We start from the raw sequence: 21,716 nt of genomic DNA, 5'->3' as shown, positions 1-21,716 counted from the left end.
TCTGCAAGCTATCACTTCATTACCGCATGGCAAAAGCTGATTGGCCTCTGCTGATCCTGCAGCCAATGAGATTGCTTGCTCAACATTTAAATAGTGTGGTTCAATGTTTGCTTTAATAAAACCGTTATTCACTGTGAAACTTTCTCAATTTTGGTTATGAAAAGCAAGTACAGTGAGACAAACATCCATGCCACAGTGCTAATTAGACTAATAAATGGAAGACCTTCATATGTTTCAGTCAGGTAACGAGATGTTTTAGGACACTCACTCTCTTGGCCGCGTTCTTTGTTTTTGAGTAACTGGAGCTTCTGTTCCCGCTGCTGTTTCTCCAGTTCCTGTTCCTGACGATGGCGCTCCAACTTCCGCTGGTGTTCCAGGAGCTCCTGCTGATGTTTCAGGGCAAGGAGGTCCTGCTGATGCTGAAGGAGGAGGGGGGAGGACACAGTACATTATTCAAGCAAATTTACCAGACCTTAATTTCGGTTGTCTTAAAGAATTAGTTCACTTCTGAATGAAAATTTCCTGATAATTTACTCACCCCCATGTCATCCAAGATGTTCATGTCTTTCTTTCATCAGTCAAAAAGAAATTAAAGTTTTTGATGAAAACATTCCAGGATTATTCTCCTTATAGTGCACTTCAATGGGCACCAAATGGTTGAAGGTCAAAATGACAGTTTCAATGCAACTTCAAAGGGCTTTAAACTATACCAGACAAGGAATAAGGGTCTTATCTAGCGAAACAATCGGTCATTTTCTTTAAAAAAAATACAACTGTATATGCTTTATAAACACAAAATATCGCCTTGCAAGTGCTTCCACCATTCCGCTTTCCGTATTCTTCAAAAAGCTTACGCTGTATGTCCTACGCCTTCCCTATTCTACTTACGGAAAAAAATGGAACAGGCGCTGCATTCGTTCCGTAAGTAGAATAGGGAAGGTGTAGGACATACAGCGTAAGCTCTTTGAAGAATGTGGAAAGCAGAAGCACTTGCAAGGCGATCATTTGTGTTTATAATGCATATACAGTTGTATTTTTTTCTAAAATGACCGATTGTTTCGCTAGATAAGACCCTAATTCCTCGTCTGGTATCGTTTAAAGCCCTTTGAAGCTGCACTGAAACTGTCATTTTGACCTTCAACCATTTGGTGCCCATTGAAGTCCATTATAAGGAGAATAATACTGGAATGTTTTCATCAAAAACCTTAATTTCTTTTCAACTGACGAAAGAAAGACATGAACATCTTGGATGACATGGGGGTGAGTAAATTATCATTAACATTTTATTTGAAAGTGGACTAATCCTTTAAAAATTCTAATCTGATCCTGTTTGGTTTCCTACATGATCTTGTTCTTATTGCAGCATGTTATATGTACATAAAATGTAAATATATAGAGAGTGTTTTTTCTTGTGAAATAATAACACTACCATGCAAAAGTTTAGGGTCAGTATTTATTTTTTAAAATAAATTTTATTCAGTAGGAATGCATCAAAATGATCAAAAGTAACAGTAAACATTTTAAGAATGAATAATCAAAAAATTAAAAGTTGTTTAATTACATTATATGTTTATGTTGTAAAACATATTTTCCACACTGTATCTTCAAGTTAGTCTGGAAACAATATAAAAGTTGGTATATTTTAAATATTTGTTTAATGGCATTTTTTTGAAGGCCAGTATCACAGATACCAATACTTTTGAAAAGTAGTGTGTGCATTTTTTTCTTAACACTTCTTAACTAACATGTTTCACATGGAAACAAATCAGATTACAGTTTCAGTAGTAAAATGAGATGCAAACAGCATTTCAAGCTGTACAACTAAAAACAGGATGCAATTGCTGAAAATATGACGTCACACAAGAACAAAGTTCCCGAATGTGTTTATCGATGTCTTGTTGTGAAGCACTTTTTTCAAATGAAACTAACCTATGCAATTACCTCAACAGCTCCTCGACTAAAAAGACAGTTTAAAGATGCTGGTAATCTCTCTCACACTGTGCACTGTAAATGCAGCCATTTTGTAAAACATTTCCCTCTAACTGCATTTCCACTTCGACAGTTATTCAGCTCAGCAGCAGTCACATCCATTACCGGCTTGTGATGGGTAATATCAGAGCTATATACAGGCAGCCATCTCTGATGCTTGGATGTTGAGTGGATACTGGTGATTCTGGTCAGTTAAATCGCATTAACGCTAGCACAGGGTGTAATAAAGCACATGGCTGTAGTCTGTAAGTAAGCAGTTACTCAAGTAGATGATTTTATCCAAACAGACTAAAGTCCTCTTTTTGGTTATATAACTCCTTCCTCTCCCTTTCCACTTCTCTTTCTGCAGATCCTGGAGATCACCAGCGATGACTCACGGGCGTCTGTCACTTGGCAGAACGAGGCTAGAGGCTGTGATGACATGTAGAATGGAGATCACTTTGCCCGAACCGCAAAGACTCTTCCTCATCAGGCACAGCTTTGGCATTTCTAAATGGAGCTTTTCAAGCCATGACATCTACCTCTCCCCATCAACATGCACAGATATAACCACCACTTCACATCACATCTGGGCTGTTTAAGGCCAGAAATATTCTTTGCGCACATACGAATGCAGACGTGAGTGCTTGGCCAATGCAATGTACTTTTTTCATGTGATGTTTATATAAAAATCTACATTTATGTGGTTGGTGGTTGTATTATGATCATTGTTGTTATTGGATGAGTGACCACTCTCTCTCTCTCTCTCTCTCTCTCTCTCTCTCTCTCTCTCTCTCTCTCTCTCTCTCTCTCTCTCTCTCTCTCTCTCTTTCTTATATATATATATATATATATATACACACACACACACTATCATTCAAAAGTTTGGAAAAATTATTTTTAATGTTTTTGAAAGAAGTCTCTTATGCTCATCAAGGCTGCATTTATTTGATCAAAAATACAGAAAAAAACAGTAATATTGTGAAATATTATTACAATTTAAAATAATGGTTTTCTATTTTAAAGGTGCCCTAGAATTAAAAATTGAATTTACCATGACATACTTAAATAAAAAGAATTCAGTACATGGAAATGACATACAGTGAGTCTCAAACTCCATTGTTTCCTCCTTGTGTAAATCTCATTTGTTTAAAAGACCTCCGAAAAACAGGCGAATCTCAACATAACACCGACTGTTACGCAACAGTCGGGATCATTAATATGCACAACCCCAATATTTGCATATGCCAGGCCATGTTCAAGGCATTACACAAGGGCAGCCAGTATTAACGTCTGGATGTGCACAGCTGAATCATCAGACTAGGTAAGCAAGCAAGGACAACAGCAAAAAATGGCAGATGGAGCAATAATAACTGACATGATCCATGATAACATGATATTTTTAGTGATATTTGTAAATTGTCTTTCTAAATGTTTTGTTAGCATGTTGTTAATGTACTGTTAAATGTGGTTAAAGTTACCATCGTTTCTTACTGTATTCATGGAGACAAGAGCCGTCGCTATTTTCATTTTTAAACACTTGCAGTCTGTATAATTCATAAACACAACTTCATTCTTTATAAATCTCTCCAACAGTGTGTAATGTTAGCTTTAGCCACGGAACACTATCAAACTCATTCAGAATGAAATGTAAACATCCAAATAAATACTATACTCACATGATCCGATGTATGCATGCAGCAAGCATGACGAACACTTTGTAAAGATCCATTTTGAGGGTTATATTAGCTGTGTGAACTTTGCTTATGCAATGATAGTGTTGAGAGCTCGGGGGCGGGGAGCGCGAGCAATTAAAGGGGCCGCAGCCTGAATTGGCACATTTCTAATTATGCCCCAAAATTAATATAAAAAAATCTATGGGGTATTTTGAGCTGCAAATTCACAGACACATTCAGGGGACAGCTTAGACATATTACATCTTGTAAAAAAAATGTTCGATGGCAGCTTTAATATACTTCAGAATATATTGTTTTTCTGTAATGCAAAGCTGAATTTTCATCAGCCATTACTCCAGTGTCACATAATCGTTCAGAAATCATTCTAATATGCGGATGTGATAGTTATTATCAAAGTTGGAAACAGTTGTGTTGCTTAATATTTTTTGGAAACTGTGATACTTTTTTCAGGATTCACTGATGAATAAATAGTCAAAAAGAACAGCATTTATTCAAAATAGAAATATTTTCTAACAATATACTTTACTATCACTTTTTATCAATTTAACACATCCTTGCTGAAAAAAGTACTAATTTCTTCCAAAAAAAAAGAAAGAAAAAAATACTGACCCCAAACTTTTGAACAGTAGTGTATATTGTTACAAAAGATTTAATTTAAATAAATGCTGCTCTTTTTTTTACTTTTTATTCATCAAAGAATTCTGAAAAAAAGAGACTTCTTTCGAAAACATTAAAAATAGTAATGTTTCCATACTTTTGAATGATAGTGTATATGAATTAATTTACTTAATTCAAATAATCTGCAGAAAAATGAACGAATGTATAAATAAATATGACAGATTACTTGATTATCAGAACTGTTGGTAGCTCTAAACAGAAGCCACTGAATTTACATATGAACTGTAACAAAAATGTGTCTTGATGCTTTTCTAAAAGATAACCAGCTTGTTGGATGACTAGACCATCCAACAATAATGACTAAATAATGAGAATGTGTTTCATAATTAAATCTTTGACTGCACAGGAAACGTCTCTTTCAGCATTTCTGCAGCTCTCATCCAAGTGAGAAACTGCAGAAAAACCCATTTGGTTCTCTTCTCCCTATCATCAGCAAGGTGTCACGGCAAAAGCACGGCATCCATCAAACCCCTACGTTACATTTTGTCCATTTAGCAGTGAGATTAGCTCTGACACTGCCCGCAGCCTGTGAGGCTATTTATAGCACACTCAGGGCTGCCTCGCTCCCATTGGCCAGAAACCTCACTGTGGCAACACAGCAAAGCCGGAGGTCTGCTGAGCTCACAGGCTCCCGGTGTTTCCCAAGGACAGAGTTCCCATAGCGATCGCAGGCACCCATTGGCCGTCCTCATTCCCCGCTGCAGTCGCCGGCCTCACAATGAAAGCTCAGTCTGGAGGCCAATGACAGCAGCGCTGCCTCAGGAAACCACAGACATGACAGACCCGTATGATGCAGACATTAACCAAGTGTTCTGCATCACACTCACCAACAAATATTCAACATCCAAACAAACTTCATTCCGCACAATCCACACAAAGAAATGGAAAATCGAAGACAGAAGCGTGGGTAAGGGAGGAACGGAGACGAGAAATGCAGCATTGTGAGCTTCTTAAAGGGAAAAAATGAAAATTCTGTTATTATTTACTCCCCCTCATGTCATTTCACACCTATGTGCTGTTATTTTATCCATGGTACACAAAAGTAGACATTTTAAGCAATGTTCAAGCACCACTTGTTCATTCATACAAGTCACAGTGACCACAACTGTCAAGCTCTATAAAAGTATCACTAAAAAAAGCAGACAAAATGGCTTGTGAGCTTTCTCAATTCATATGACAGCTTTGTGTGAGTAACACATCGAAACCTCCCAAAAACCAACAGTCACAGATCTTGATTTAAATATGTGCCTGGAATAAGGTCTGTGGTTAACACAAGCTCGAGATATTTTCACATTTTATTCTATGACATAAAATACATCTGAAATACCTAGGGCTTCCCACATTCAGCGCTTACCGTTTTCATTTTTTCTGGAATCCATTTTAATAGTTTGATTCAATTTCAGTAACCATAAAAACATGTCTTATTAGCTCTTTCCGCACCATTGATGGAATTTTCCATCATTTATGAGACAATGCTTCCCCTTGACAGAATTTTCTGGCTTTCCGTGTTTTCACTGTTATAAAGTAGGGGGCGCTATTACACATATTCTGAAAGAGTGCAGAATCTCTGGATCAAAACAGGCAAAAAAGGTGCAGAAACAAGTGATAAAAGCACTGCTTATGCACGAAAAAAAAAACAAAGCGATTTACTCAAGTTTTTTTTTTTTTTCAAAATGTAGCTTTTTTTTTTAAATCTTACCCATATGTAAGTGTTGATAAAAAAAGAATGTTTGAACTTAGAATAGTTTTTTGTTGTTTGTTTGTTTAAAAGCAGAGCCTCTTGTTTTTTTTTTTTAATTATCAAAAACCGGTGGCTAGAAAAGAAAAGAAAAACGCTGGTGGAGAAAGAGTTAACTGAAATCATGAAACTTATACAATTTAACGAATTTCCCAAATTCTGTGTTTTTAATTTTATTTTTTCTAGATTCTATTTTAATGGTTTAATTTAATTTTAAATTTGTCTAATCAATTAAATTCACAAAACTTTAACACTTTAATAATTTCCTAAACATTTTCACAATAACTGGTCCCTATAAATGTTTTAATTTTAATAAATTCTGTGTTGTCGGTTTTAATTTCTCTGGATTTTATGATTTAATCACTTTTTTTTTTTTTTTTATCAAATATAGTGGTAATCCAATGAAGACATAAAGCATAAACAATTTAATCTTTTTAAAAAGTAATAAAATTAAAATGTAACAATTCCTTTAATTTTGGGCTAAAAAAAAAAAAAAAACAACAACAGAGGTTTTTGGTAAAAACATGGAAGAAAAATTGTGTGATATTCGTGGAAATCCTAATACCCAACACCAGAGTCCTGCATGGGTCCTGTTTGATAAGCCCGCACCCGCCCGGCACCTGCAGTTATTAACAGCACACCCGACCCAATATCTGACAGAAACACTCATTTTAGCCTGTACTCGACCTGACCCGTTTGACATAAAAACCGCAACCCGCATTAAATCTCCTACATGAGGTCCACAAAAATCAATTTCTCATGTAGCCTAACACAAGCAATAAAACCAACATTAGGCATTCTGTGTCGCTGCATTTAATTAAACATTGCATTAAACAACACAAGTAAAATAATAGAACAAATAATGTTTTAGTAGGCCTATTTAACAGTAAGCTTAAAGCTAGTAAATATTTTAGCAGATTCTCTCGGCATTTAAACGCGGTTGTCTCTTCTGAAACTCAGCAGTGTTTACCTGGTCCTCTTTGTAGCAGCGTGAAAAATATTCTAAAACTTCTATTCAAATTGTGAATAGCTTGTATTAAATACATATAGTGAGCAAAGCGCACTCCCTTTAATATAATCACTAGCTTTTAATCAGATGCAGCACGAATGCGCAGCGCTGCAAATCGTGCTGCCTTTAATGGTCTTCAGACAGAGCATGAACACAAATAAGCATGGGACCATTTGAAAGCAGCTGTCAAATGCACCGAATTGAGTTGGAATAGTCTTGGTTACTGGACCCGCAGTCCATCCATGCCTATCCGACCCGCACCCGCGCCGCACCAGACACATAAATATTATTCCACCCGTTACGTAAAATTTGGCGGGTCATCCGTGTGCTTTTTTTGTTGTTGTTTTTTTACTCATCTTGAAAAATGCATTTACTAACAAGAGGCTAAATGGGACTACAGAGGTTGACGGGGAAATTAAATGTTATCATGCCAAACAGGTAAACTCATCTACTCACTTTCACCACTTTGCTCTGTTAATAATCACGCTCCTGCAAGTTATTCTAACTCAAAATTTCAGGGAAAATTTTTCTTAAATAATGACCGAAGGAGTTCGGAGTCGGAAGCTTAATGGTGGTGATGTTGAAGTCAAGCAAGTCTCGCGTAGCCAGACCTTCAGACTGGCGGTAGAGGGTCTGGACCCAACAGGATATCTGATCCACATGTAAAGCAACCATTCATAGTTCGTTTTGTTCAGCATCATGTTTAGGGTCGAGAAAATATAAAGTCGATGTTCCTATGGCCAACATGCAATTAATTCAAGAATGTTGTGCAAGTTAACCGCAACAATGGTGCTGTTAACCTCATACTTTTAAAAAAGCAGCATTTAGTTGATCCTTATAAGCGCTCATTGTCACAGCTTTCACCTTCCATAAGGAGGTTTGGCGTCACAACGGCTTTGTTTCAAGGTGGACCATTAAAGAACACGACACATGCGTCTCCCGGAAATCCTAGAGAATTCAACCAGACGACGACTTTGAAATTCCCAAAGTGTTTCCAATTTGGTGTGCCCAAGGTTTTGCCAAGTAAGACATGTTCCTGGATCAACATAATTTGTTGATCCTGGAACAACATTCCTATCTGAAAATTTAGTCCTAACCTTTTCCCAACCCCTAAACCTAACCCTACCCATAACTTCTATCCCTAAAATCAGAGGGAAATGAGAGCTGAATAACACTGTTGTGGAAGCACCTATCCCTGGTTGTAAGCCTAAACTTGACATAAATGGTAAACTTGTCCCTCAAATCTGATTGGTTGATTGGAATGTTGTTCCAGGATCAACAAAGACGTTGATCCAGGAACATGTTGTATTTGGTGAAATCACGTTCACCGTGTGCCCAATGCGTCAGACATTCAGCCAATGATCCGTCGACGTGACGTCTAAAGTCATGCGACCATGGTGTAGTTCATTTACAGCTTACATTTAGCTCTTTACTTCTGGCCCTTGTATTTATGCTTGAAAATTCATAAAAGTTGTGTTAATTTCTGATGATTATTTTAAAAAAAACCTAAAAAAAAATGCGTACGAATAATAAACTTTTGTTGCTTATTTTCTGCACTAATCCAAGAGTCTGTGGAAAAATTATATTGGCTTTTGTGGAGGGATCCAGGGTGGCCTACAAAAAAACATCACCCCTGCAGCACTCTATACCGCCCACCCCGAGTCGGCGGAGCTCGCCTCACCTTGACATGCTCCTGCAGCTGCGCTTCATGCTGGCGCGAGAGCTGCTCGTGCTGCCGCTGAAACTCTGCGATCAGGAGCTGCCTCTGAATCTGCTGTTTCTGTTTGAGGGCCAGTAGCTCCTGCTGCAGCTGCTGCTCACGCTGGGCCGAGTCTGTCGGCGCCAGGGCGAACTGGTGATCTACACGCAGGTCCATGGGGATGGCAGAAGGCGGCACTTGCAGTGGCAGTGCCGCACTCACATCAACTGTGGAAAAGAGACAAGAGTTGATAAATGACAAAAACAACAAACTGAACAGTAGCATTCATGATGCTTTTAAAACTGATTTAAACTTTCAGGCAAGCCAACATTCTAAGTTTGTTTGGTCGTAGTAACTTTTATGCTGCAAAAATGAGTCCTTCAGAAATCATCATTGTATTGATGTCGCAAGCGCGAACACATTAACATACATTATTTACATATCATTGTCCATTTAATATTCATCGGTTTGGCATGAAACAACAGTGCGAAATAGCGTAGCAAACACAGTTACTGACAATTCTCATTTTGGCTGCGTGAGATTCTCTGGCTTTGTTGTTGTTGAGCAACCGAAGCGTGAGCTGTTAAAGCTCCTCCCTCTTCTGGAAAGGGGGCCGGAAGCAGCAGTTCATTTGCATTTAAAGGGACACACACAAAAATGGTGTGATTTTGTTCACACTCAAATAGAGGCAAATTTGACAAGCTATAATAAATGATCTGTGGGGTATTTTGAGCTGAAACTTCACAGACACATTCTGGGGACAACAGAGACTTATATTAAATCTTGTGAAAGCAGCATTATAGGTCCCCTTTAAACAATTCAAATAATTAATTTGTTAAAACAAGAAGTAAAATACAACTTATTATTATATAAATAATTTGTCTTTAATAAAAAAAACCAAAAAAACAAAGTAAAAACAAAATAAAAATGAACTTTAACAATTTAAATAAAAATGTCATTAATTAAAAATAAAATAAAATAAAATATAAAATGTAATTATAAATATACAAATTATTAATTAATTATTTTACTGTTCCATTTTTTTTTGTAATTAATCCATTAATGCTCATTTAAATATTTCATACACATATATGCACTACATATTCATACACTATGAATATTGTTGGCTCAAATTGCTTGTAACATTCTTTATTTTTAAGCACCAAAAAAACTAAAACAATGATAGTATGAAACAACTGCCCAATCAAAAATCATTTTGAATATCCCTAAAAATGTGCACACAGAGTACTGTACTGCACCAGCACTGTACCAGACATCACAATAAACAGAGGAAAGAAACCTCATGTTCTTGCGACAGATCTTAGATTCATTACTAGCGCACACTAGAGAACATGAACAACGTCACTGGAATCAGGAACAGCCCTGTCTTGCGGTATCTTCTTCAATCATCCCTCTCTCATAACAGATAGATCTGAAGAAAACTGAGGAACTGAGCAATTACATTCCGCAGTGAGGATGCTTGTGTTGATAAGTTAAATGGCTTTACGGCCTTGAGTGTTTGAGAGGCTCAAAAGGTTTGTGGGTTAAATGAGCAATGAAATTCAACACAAGAACAAGTAGGACATTTTATGTTCCTTCCTTTTTAACACCGTGTAATTAGAATAAATAGAGAAAGGAGGCAAAATTTGCTTATTCAAGCATCCATGCAAGTCCGGGAACCCCCGAATAGCATCAACAAATCACCATAAACTAGGACTTTCACAATTATTAGGACTGCTTTACATTATTTATAGTATATAATACTGTCTCTTTTGCCAGGCAAAAACTATGCCAAGGTGAACAAAGAAGACGAGCAGTCCGCAATAAATAGCCTCTGACACCACATTACGTCCATACTGCTGGCATGGGACCTCTTCATTTGTGCATTACTGAATAGGAGAGGTTTTAGGGGGAACACTGACCACATTCATGCTTGAGGTGTCAGCTTCCCTCATGGGACGTCACGATGCCCTGAATGCCACAAGTTCAAGGATGCTCCTTTGACCCCATAGCAGTGGAAACAAAAGCCCTCAGCGGAAGCCCTGAGGCCACACAAAGGCCAGCGTCAATGGCTATTTGATGTCATGGAATAAAAACCGCCCTGACTAAATCATTTCATAAAATCATATTTATGACGCAAATCCTTGGTCACAAAGGGCCCGTTGATGCCCAACCCCTGGAATTGACCACTACGCTCTTTGGCAGCCCACGCTCAGCTGGACAGGAAGCCGTCAACTAGTGAACTACTTCCTCCACGTTTACTTTGCATAAATAAGTGGCGATAAGAGCGTTGTTTATCCGTGCCTTTGCCGTCAAGAGACATATTTGCATTCGCCGCCCAGTCCAAACAAAGCCCAGTGGCCAAACAAACAAAAACAAATATTAGCAGTAATTAAAGTGCCAAAGAAAACTACAGCGCACTAGCAAACAGAAACTCTAACTGAATTAATAAATATTGTTTTAATGTCTTTTATTCAAAATTGACTAATTTTGGTCTGCTGAAAAGTGTTTCGACGAGAGCTCAGATGAAAACAACCTTTGGCCAAAACCCACCATCCAACCTTTGGCCCAAATCTACCATCCATCCATCCATCCATCCATCCATCCATCCATCCATCCATCCATCCATCTGTCTATCTATCCGTCTGTCCGTCCGTCCATCCATCCATCCATCCATCCATCCATCCATCCATCCATCCATCCATCCATCCATCCATCCGCCAATCTATCCATCTGTCCGTCCGTCCGTCTGCCCATCCATCCATCGGTCTATCTATCTGTCTGTCCGTCTGTCCATCCATCCATCGGCCAATCTATCCACCTGTCCGTCCATCCATCCATTCATCCGTCCGTCCGTCCATACATCCATCCATACATACATCCGTCCGTCCATCCACCCATCCATCTACCCATTCATCTGTCCATCCATCGATCCATCCATCCATCCATCCATCCATCCATCCATCCATCCATCCATCCATCCATCCACTATCTAAACCTTGAAACTTCAAATCTACTTACACTTTTTAAAACTTTTTCAAGCCAACACTGAACATTTAAGTTGTCTTTTTTAGATAAAAAAATTGTTATTTGAATATCTTTGAATTTCAGATCATTTCAATTTCATTTTCTCACATTAGAATTCAGTGCAATCCAGGAATTAAAACAAACAAACAAACAAAAAACATTCTAATTTCAATTCTGAATGGCGCACTCTACTAAGCACTGTAAAATGCACTCCATCGCACCTGAATCTCACCAGAGAGCGTGCTGAGGTTGGATGATCCTTCTCTGCAAGTAAACCCCAGATGCAGAGCTACAGTTTGTTTACCAGTGTAATTATTTCTTACAGGGAGGATTAGGTAACATTTGCATTAGGAGTTTGCCGACTGGCCGGGGGTAATCCCAGTCTTTGCTGTGCTCTCCGAGGATAGACGCTTGGCACACACTTAGAGAGACCATACGGACATAGGGCATTGCATGTTACAGTTAGGAGGCAAGCTGGGGATGGAGGGGATATGCATTTCTATCCAATTAGAATGATGCAATATAGGTGTAAAGAGAAATAATCACCCCTGCACCACTAGTTCTGCAAAAGGGGATTTGCTGACACGCACAGCACTGGCCGAACATGCACACAGATACACACCCACACGCTCTCTCGCCACTCTACAGCATGAACTGATGGAGATTGATTCGCCAAGGCCATGAATGCGGCGGTCAACTATTACACCATGTACCTTGTGAGGAGTGATGCATCCTGGGACAAGGAACACTCTGCACTGCTATCCATCAGCAATGCATCACATTTAGGTCAGGAAATGGGTGCAGGTGCAACTCAACTGAGAGCAAGTCCAGGCATCTCTACTACACCATCGGTCCTGCCTAAACAGTAGCATCCATATCTACAATGCTCACTAAAACAAGACAGAACTCATGGGCAGGCTCTCACACACAAATGCACGGGTAGAACACAGCAGAAATTCAAAAAGGTTCAAAAACAACCATACAGAGCAGAATGCAGGGGTCTTGAACTTGTTTTTGAACTTGGCAGCTTCTATAAAAAACAACGCTTATGGTGGGATGCTCAACAATGCTACCAAAAATATCAAAACTAAAAAATAAAATAAAAATTCAATTAAAAATCAAAATATAAAACATATATACAAATATTTTGTATGTATGTGTGTGTATACTTACATACACTACCGTTTGTTATGCACTACACCACATTATACACTACTGTTCAAAAGTTTAGGGTCAGTATTTTTTTTTCCTCAAAGAAATTAAAGGAATTAGTACTAATACTTTTATTCAGCAAGGATGCATTAAATTGATCAAAAGTAACAACGTTAGGGGTTTTTCATCTTAACTACTTTTAACTTGACACAACCTCTTAAAAATGTCAAGTTAAAAGTAGTTAAGATGAAATACCCCTAATGTTATATTCAATTCAGTTTGATTTGGGACAGAAGAACGCTTCTTGTGAGAACACCCTAACACTAAACCAAAACTTTTTAATATCAATGTTTTGGTAACTCTAAATCTCATAATTTTCCTTTCTTTTACCCTCAAACAGTGCACACAGGCCTTTCCTGAGAAGCAGTGTGGCTCCAGCCCTTGGCCCAGTGCCTCCTTCTGCAGAACAGTGTCCCTGACTGAACCTCTGACCCTCTGCTGGGATGCCGAGGATAATGAGGTGTTGGGGAAACATCAGAACTGCGTGCTGATTACGCCAGAGGGGCCCCAGTTACCACAGGCCATGCTCGGGCGAATAGAGGAGTGTTTGTTCTGTACCATGGAGAGACGGGCCACAGTGACGATCACAGACCAGTGTCCAGAGCACGATGCAAAATCTGGAGTGACTAACTTCAAAATCAGGACAGAAAAAGAGGTGGCTAATACAGAACACTAATATTTTTTTGTTTGAAAATGCACATACTATATATAAATTAACAGAAATAATGCCAAAAAAGGTGCTTACATGACAGAATTCCAGTAGCCAAAATATCTTAATTGCATTATGGCAAACTGGTTAACACCTTTATATGGCAATTCGAATATGAAAAAAAAAAATGTGTTTCAATCGCAATTTTCATGTGCATGTAAACACAGTCATTGAGAGAAAAGAGTTAATAGTATGGAGATAGAAAGAGAGGGAGAATTATGATGAAGAATTTACTCATTCCAAACAGAAGCCACTATAAATAGCCCAGGGTAAGCTGTTTTGTCCATAAACATTGACTACAAATGGCATGAGTCACTTGTTTTTCAGTTTCCCCTGGGCTTTCGCAGGAACTGCACAGGAGTGCTCATCAATATGTCCGTGTGTTGGCAGGTTGCTGTCGCACCAAAGCTGATCAATGAAATCATGTGAGTGAATGTCCATTCATACAGAGCATGACAACACGTAATGTCAATTTCACATGCTTTCAGCTGTTAACATGACTCCAGCATGCTGCAGGGATAACGTATTTTTATACAGTAGGCCAAAACCTGGAAACAAGTTAGCATTATGGCACTTCCGGTTCCATCGCCCCTAGGCAAATGGGTTTCTTAAATGGGATTTTGGTTAAAAGCCTGAAATAAGGTCTGGGGTGAACACAAGCTCAAGATATTTTCACGTTTTGTTCTACAACATAAAACACACCAGTAATACCCCAGTAATTATTTTAAGCCATTATGTGTCTTGAAAAAGGTGGTTTCTAACAAGTTGCTAAATAGGACTAAAGAAGTTCTCAGGGACATTAACTCTTTCCTGGTACTGATGGAATTTTCCATTGTTTTGAATTTTCCGACTTTCCGTGTTTTCACTGTTATACAGTAGGGAGCGATATTACGCATAATCTGAAAGAGTACTGAATCTATGGATCAAAACACGCGAAGAAGAAGCAGAAACAAGCGAAGCATTTGCAAACAGATGCATATGTAAAATAATCATCAACATTAAACAGCTTATAAATCAAAACTGCCTAATGTTACCGAATTAAATGTCAACCCAAGACGAGGGCAAGCTTTGGGGGTATTAATGGACTCGATCTAATCCATCTATGTTTTGATCATTGTTCTGAATCCGATTTTCTCAGCTTTTTGCTCAAAATGTGGCTTTTTTATAAAACTTACCCACATTCAAGTGTTGATAAAAAAGAATGCATGAAGCTAGAATAAAATGTTTTGTTGTTGTTGTTTAAAAGCAAAGGTTCTGCTCTTTCTTTTGATATATTGCATGTTCAGAGATACATACAACAAAATATTCTGGTGGTCATGAAACTTTTGTGAAAATGATCAAAAATGATGCCGCTGGTTGGCAATTTTTTCCCCAAAAAAGTTGTTAGGGAAAGAGTTAAAACATCCTCACGCTGAATAAGTAAACTCATCTACGCACTAGTGCACTTTCACAGTTTTTTTTTTTTTTTTTATGAAGAAAGTTGTCAGAAGCTTAACGGTAGTGACGTTAAAGTCGAGCAACCGTGGTGTAGTTCATTTATAGCCTAAGGTTAGCTTTTTATTTCTGGCAATGGTATTTAGGCTTCAAAATTCATGAAAGTCCTCGTGGACAAAACGTGTAAGTATCATAAAATGTCTATGGAAAAATCCTATTGGGTTTTTGTCAAAGTGTGATGCTAACTTCAGGGTAGGCCTGCAAAAACACATCATCACTGCACCAATCTATATTCTTACAGACCAACAGTTACTGTTAGCATGTTACATCTCTGAATGCCCTTCAAATAAAGTTTAAAAATACAAATTATTCATTGACTAGTCAGTTGGTGGATGACAAGTCGACCAACCTTACCAAACCCTATTTATACAAAATATAATTCATTTATTTCATTTGATCTTTGGGACATTTTTATTTCATTTGAACATTTGGGACATCCATTTAACCTGGACATGTTTTGTGAGATTCACATTGAGAGAGAAATAAAAAGAGAGAAAGGGATGAGAGGGAGAGCGATGGGGTCTTTCAGTTTTCCATCCCCACTCCTCCACCCTTCAGTCTTTAAATAAGCGAGACATGAAGTCGCTTATGAGGTCATAATGACATCAGCGAGGTTGCCGTGGTATCGGCGCGTGTGTTTACCAGCCGGGTGGCTCTAACGACTCCTGAATGCACCAGTCCCTGAACATTAGCTCGGCTGCGCAGGCTAAGAGCCAAACGCCGGCAGCTAGAGGAGCGTTCTTAAAAAGTCTCTTTTAGTCTAAACAGCCGCTTAAGTAAAAGGCCTACACACTCAGCTCTTCCATATAGCCGTCCACACTTGGCACCAACCACGCATCTGGCCTTGAGCAGCGAAGAGAAAGTGAATTGCAAGTGTGTGCGTGTATAAAATCATAATTCGACCAACAGGATACAGCTCCCATTAAGCTTCACTGCAACATGTTTATCCTTCATAAGACTAGAACAGTCTACAGCACTACCGAAATCAATCGATGCTCTTATCTTCCCCCGGCTCATGCTATCATCTACAGGACAATTATCTTCTCATCCAGTCAACTACTGGAAGACGACAGCAAAAAAAATAAACCCTCAGTGTTCCTGAACCCAAGCCCTCAGTGCCATCTAAATGCCCTGCTAACTTGTCCACCTGGATGGATGGGGCAGTAAAATTGCGCTTCACTGCAAGCCTTGAAATTTATTCCATTAATACAAGTGCAGCGAAAATCACTGGTCACTGGCACCCACGCTTTACTCGGAGGCTTGCGATGAATGCACAATTACAGCCTCTCATGCTGGGAGTGCACTGTTAAAGAGATGTGCATGGAAAACTGGCCGCTATCATTGAGGCGTGTCCACCGAATCTCGCGGCAATGAAGGCATCGCTAATCCAGCCATCAGCGAGGCAAAACAAACAGAAAGAAAGCATGCTGTATGTATAGATACGCAATCCTTCGTAGCGTGCCTATTTCTGAGAGAACTCAAACGCTGATACGAAATTACATGTTTACAGTAAACAGTGGATAATGTATAGCTGCCATCGCCAATTATCCCAGTTAATGGACCATCGTATCCATAAGTGCACCCCAAACATGCCAATATGCCATTACACAATATCACCCAAATGAGTCCTGATCAAACAGTCACCCTCATTGTGTTGAGGTCAAGGGGTCAACAGCAAGTACTGCAAAAGTTTCTTAGAAAAACAATGGGATTCTAGTATTTAATGGTGCACTGACTAGTTTATTTTGATCATAAAACAGATTAAACACATGTAATATAATTAAATTAGGTAATGTATTCATAGTAGGGCTAGGTAACATCACAGAATATGTTTCAAAATGAACTCGATTTTTTGCAATCCTTTCATCACAGCAGATTTTTTAATAACGTTGAAAACTTAACAAAAAATAGTATGTACATTGAAACTTGCATTTCTATAATTTGTTAGAATAAATCGATTCAAAACAGTTCAACTATATTTTTTGGCAAATTATATTTAAATTTAAAATAAATTATATATTTATTAATATTATAATATTCTATTTTTTCTAATATAACTATTAGAAATTATATTATTAAATTACTACATACCTTAAAAAGTTTAGATAAATATTTCAGTTTAAAGTAAGTATCATTGTTTTGGTGTATATGAATAATAGTTTAAGCCTTTTCTGATCAAAAAGGTTGTTTCAAAAAACACCATTTTAGAGCAATTATATAAAAATACATGTTGACTATCATCAAAAGATTTCAAAAAATGATTGAAACTTCTGAAAAATTAAGTTCTACACAAGTTGTTGGGAGATGACAAAACCGATCAGCTGTATCAGGAAATAAAGAGCCCTTCATCAGAAATACAGACAAGAGTTTTTATCAGATCTTTCTCTCTCTCACTCACTCACTGTGAGACAAGGTCTCTCGCCCTCATCCAGACTCCACCTCTAACAAGATGCTCCAGGCAATTCCCTCCAATGGTGGGATCGACCAGCAGCTGGAGCTATTTATATCCTCAGGTCCCCTAGCAGAGTAGCAGCTTGACTCGGCATGACTGGATTAGGATTAACTTGTGCTTCCAGTCTATGACATTATATGATATTATGAACATCCTGCTCAGGTCAGGTCGATATAGCTAAAACCACAAAATCTTGGATTAAGTTGTTTCTTCTTCATCATTTCATCATCATCATCATCATCATCATTTCAACCAAACATTCAAAAAATACAAATGAACCTGCCCCTAAATGACATATAAAACAAAACAAACTGTCATTGGTTGATTGCCTGTCTAAGTAGGCAGTTCATGTTCAGAATAAGCAGCAAACCGATGTCAAACCTTAAGGCGATAATCAGAAGTCTGTCTATGTGAGACTAATGGAACAGTATAGACCTCTCAGCAGATGGTTTGAATGAAAGGTTTACCTCATTAAAACTTGAGAAAACTCCAAATAAAAAGAGACGGACATACTGAACGTGAATGAAAACAGTGCTGCATGCTCTGTGAAGCCATCGGCCAATGGCCACATGTGCTTTTAATAGGGAGAGGAGAGATAGCAAGGGTGAGCAATGCTCATTCAAATGTGAATGGCACTGAGGTAGGACACTGCAGGCTCCTGGATGACTAAGAGAGAGAGAGAGAGAGAGAGAGAGAGAGAGAGAGAGTGTGTGTGTGTGTGTCTGAGGGGCTGTGCACACACTGGCCAACACATTCATGACAACCCCTCTTCAATGACAAATTAGATAGTGAGTCACCAAAATCATTTTCAAATCATCACTAAAAATCCCTAGCTTAGGGTGGACAATATGACCATATATCATGATATGAGCATATATTGTGTGTGTGCATGTACAAAACAGTAAAAACTATTCGAAATTTTAATAAATACTATAACAGTATATAAATAAATTTGTGTGTATATTTTAGTATTATTTATATACTATTTTATATTTACTGTAAATTTCATTTTTGCATTTTCAGTTATTTTAATTGTTTTTATTTTAAAGTTTTAGTAATTATGTTATGTGCTTTTGCTTTTTGGCTTGTTTCTATACAGCCTTAATTTATTTTTATTTCAGTTTTAGTAATTTTCGTTAAAGTTTTTTTGTTAAAGTTTTTAAGTTGAAGTTTTCAAATCTAATACTTATTTTTAATTTTGATTTCAGCTTTATTTTTTAAAATACAGACGAATGATTTTTAATAGTTTTAGTATTAGTTAACAATAACAAGACAGGTTACTGTAGATTCAACAGTTTTATATTAAATAAGCATGTGGATAATTATGTGTTTATGCCTATTGGATGATTATTTAGGGCGGCTACTGAATTAAATACTTATAAGAAGGTAAGAACATTCATGACGACAAAAAAAAAAAAAAAAAAAAATTAAATCAAGTGTTCAACTGATTTAAAAACAAAAAAACAAAAACATAAACATAGTGTTGGCTCTTAATTCTGATTGGATGAACCATGTTCAAAGCCATTATTAACCAATAAACACAAACGTGACGTGACCATCAGTTGAGTTGTATTCTATTTGAATGCGGCAAGTTGAGAAGTTGCTTGGCAACCGTAAACAACAAAACTGTGAACTTTGTGGAGCCAAACACCTTGTAATAACAAGTTCCTTGTCTTGACTTGTTTGGGACACGTCCCGCTTTGCATTTTGCATTTACTATGTTTCTTTACCGTTTGCAGGTGTAAACAACGTAACGCAGTCCTGCCCACTGAGCAGATGCATCTACCACGGTATAAACGGTACAGCAGGATCTCTACCGGCTGACACGTCCATCATCTTGCGCCCAGCCCTACTTTCCATCCTCACCAGACAGACTGTCCAGGACAGAGACCCTGCGCCACAAGCACAGCCAAGCGGAACACCTCTCTCTCTCTCTCTCTCTCTCACACACACACACTCGGCACAAAACAGTGACAATAAAGTGCACTGAAAAGCGCTCATCACTTTCACCACTCAACAGAGAGCGTTCAAGGATGCAGCGTGCGTGTACACACACCCACACGAGAGTGTTAGCGTATCTCAGCACCATGCAATAAAGCCATAGTCTTTACACACCCGTCCGTCCGCCCACTCAACCTCCCTCACTCAGAACACCCTGTACAGAAACAGCGCTTACCCATCAGCCCCTCAAGTCCAGAGCAGGGAGACGGCAGACACTGAGCCAGAGGGGTTACGACTCTCGGGAAACACGCACAGCGACTCCCACGAGCAGCGCTCGATGCCTCTAACAGCACTGAGTGTGGCTCTCTCGGTCTTTCACATTCCCCGTCTCGCTCTCACTGACTCTCTTCCCTCCGGCTGTGTCTGTATCTCACTCCGTCACCCTTGCCCCTCCCCTCTCTCTCTCTCCCGCCCTTCCTCTCAGCTGGTGACATCACAGAGCCGTTGCAGGCATGCTGAGTGTTTATGTGCACTGCTGTAGTTTCCTGGAACACGGGGCAGATTCACAGAAGCTCCAAGACTCTCTCTCTCTCTCATTAGCACACTACTCTGATGTTTACATAGAGCGTAACGGTGACCACCCACTTTTTCAGTGGCTTTAGTTGGGGAAGTATTTTTCCCTCATTCATTTTCTCCAAACAAATCTGCAATAAAGAGATCTAAACCAAACCAGCAAACTCTTAGGTAAATAAACAACCCTACTTTTGGTTCAAAGGAAAAAGGTGTTTGAAAATCTGGAAAAATAGAGGTGTTTAAAGGTCCCATGACATGCTACTTTTTGGATGCTTTTATATAGGCCTAAGTGATCCCTATTACTGTATCTGAAGTCTCTTTCCCGAAATTCAGCTTGCAGAATTTCAGCCACTACAAGCCAGTCACACAATGAGCTTTCCTCAGGACATGCTGTTTCTGGGTCTGTAGCTTTAAATGCTAATGAGGAGGAGAGAGGCGGGGCAAGGTGGAGGGTGGGTGTGGCCTTAACCAGCTTGCAGCTATGGCACCATGCGCTAATGTTGACAGTGGATGTATCACAATAGCTCGTAAATACGCAGTCGTTCAAGCGTTTCAGTTTGACCCAGAATCTGATCCGGATGGAGAAGCACCGGATGAAAAAGTTGCAACTCAGCGGTTACAGCAGGACGTCTCCGAATGGTTAGTTTGGATACGGTATTTTAGTTGGTTTATGTATGCTGTTACAGTTATTATCATGTAGTTAATGCTAACCTACATTGTTGGCTTTTCATGTTGCTCTTATTTGCTCTTAGGAACCTTAAGTGTAGCAGAAATTTTTTTGTAACCTTGGCCAGATCTGTGCCTTGCCACAATTCTGTCTCTGAGCTCTTCAGGCAGTTCCTTTGACCTCATGATTCTCATTAGCTCTGACATGCACTGTGAGCTGTAAGGTCTTATATAGACAGGTGTGTGGCTTTCCTAATCAAGTCCAATCAGTATAATCAAACACAGCTGGACTCAAATAAAGGTGTAGAACCATCTCAAGGATGATCAGAAGAAATGGACAGCAACTGAGTTAAATATATGTGTCACAGCAAAGGGTCTGAATACTTAGGACCATGTGATGTTTCAGTTTTTCTTGTTTGATAAATCTGCAAAAATGTCAACAATTCTGTGTTTTTCTGTCAATATGGGGTGCTGTGAGTACATTAATGAGGGAAAAAAATGAACAAATGATTTTAGCAAATGGCTGCAATATAACAGAGTGAAAAATGTAAGGGGGTCTGAATACTTTCTGTACCCACTGTATATTATATATATATATATATAAAATTATCAGCTATAGACACTAACCACCAGCGCAACTAAATTAGTCAGACCTTTGCCATTATTACAAATACCTTTTCGGATAGCTGCCGTTTTGGAAAATGTGCTACCATTCCAACATCATTTATTTGTTTACATATTTTATATTTCATAAATCTTAAAAGTTTTTACAATCTTATTACAATTACATCAAGCTCTGCAATCTGGAAATGTGGATATTGCGTGTGCCATAACACCAGAACGGTTATCCAAA

The 21,716-nt window shown here is 38.5% G+C and overlaps 1 protein-coding gene across 6 annotated transcripts in view; it reads right to left on the bottom strand.

Moving 5' to 3' along the window:
• Nucleotides 1-21,716, bottom strand: part of hdac4 (histone deacetylase 4) — a 249,319-nt gene that overhangs the window by 97,173 nt on the left and 130,430 nt on the right. For 5 of the 6 annotated variants that reach the window (XM_067408592.1, XM_067408587.1, XM_067408589.1 and 2 more), the window contains 2 exons: nucleotides 8,772-9,016; nucleotides 269-419 (listed from right to left, as the gene is read on the bottom strand). In XM_067408592.1, the coding sequence (XP_067264693.1) occupies nucleotides 269-419; nucleotides 8,772-8,966 (346 nt within the window). In that variant the 5' untranslated portion in view covers nucleotides 8,967-9,016. Of the gene's footprint in view, nucleotides 1-268; nucleotides 420-8,771; nucleotides 9,017-19,859; nucleotides 20,005-21,716 lie in introns of those variants that run through there. The other variant, XM_067408590.1, reaches the window with a different exon arrangement.

Source organism: Chanodichthys erythropterus, chromosome 14 (genome assembly GCF_024489055.1).
Source record: "Chanodichthys erythropterus isolate Z2021 chromosome 14, ASM2448905v1, whole genome shotgun sequence".
NCBI classification, from domain to species: Eukaryota; Metazoa; Chordata; class Actinopteri; order Cypriniformes; family Xenocyprididae; genus Chanodichthys; species Chanodichthys erythropterus.
Note: the sequence above shows the minus strand (reverse complement) of the source record. Positions and strands in the feature narration are given on the sequence as shown.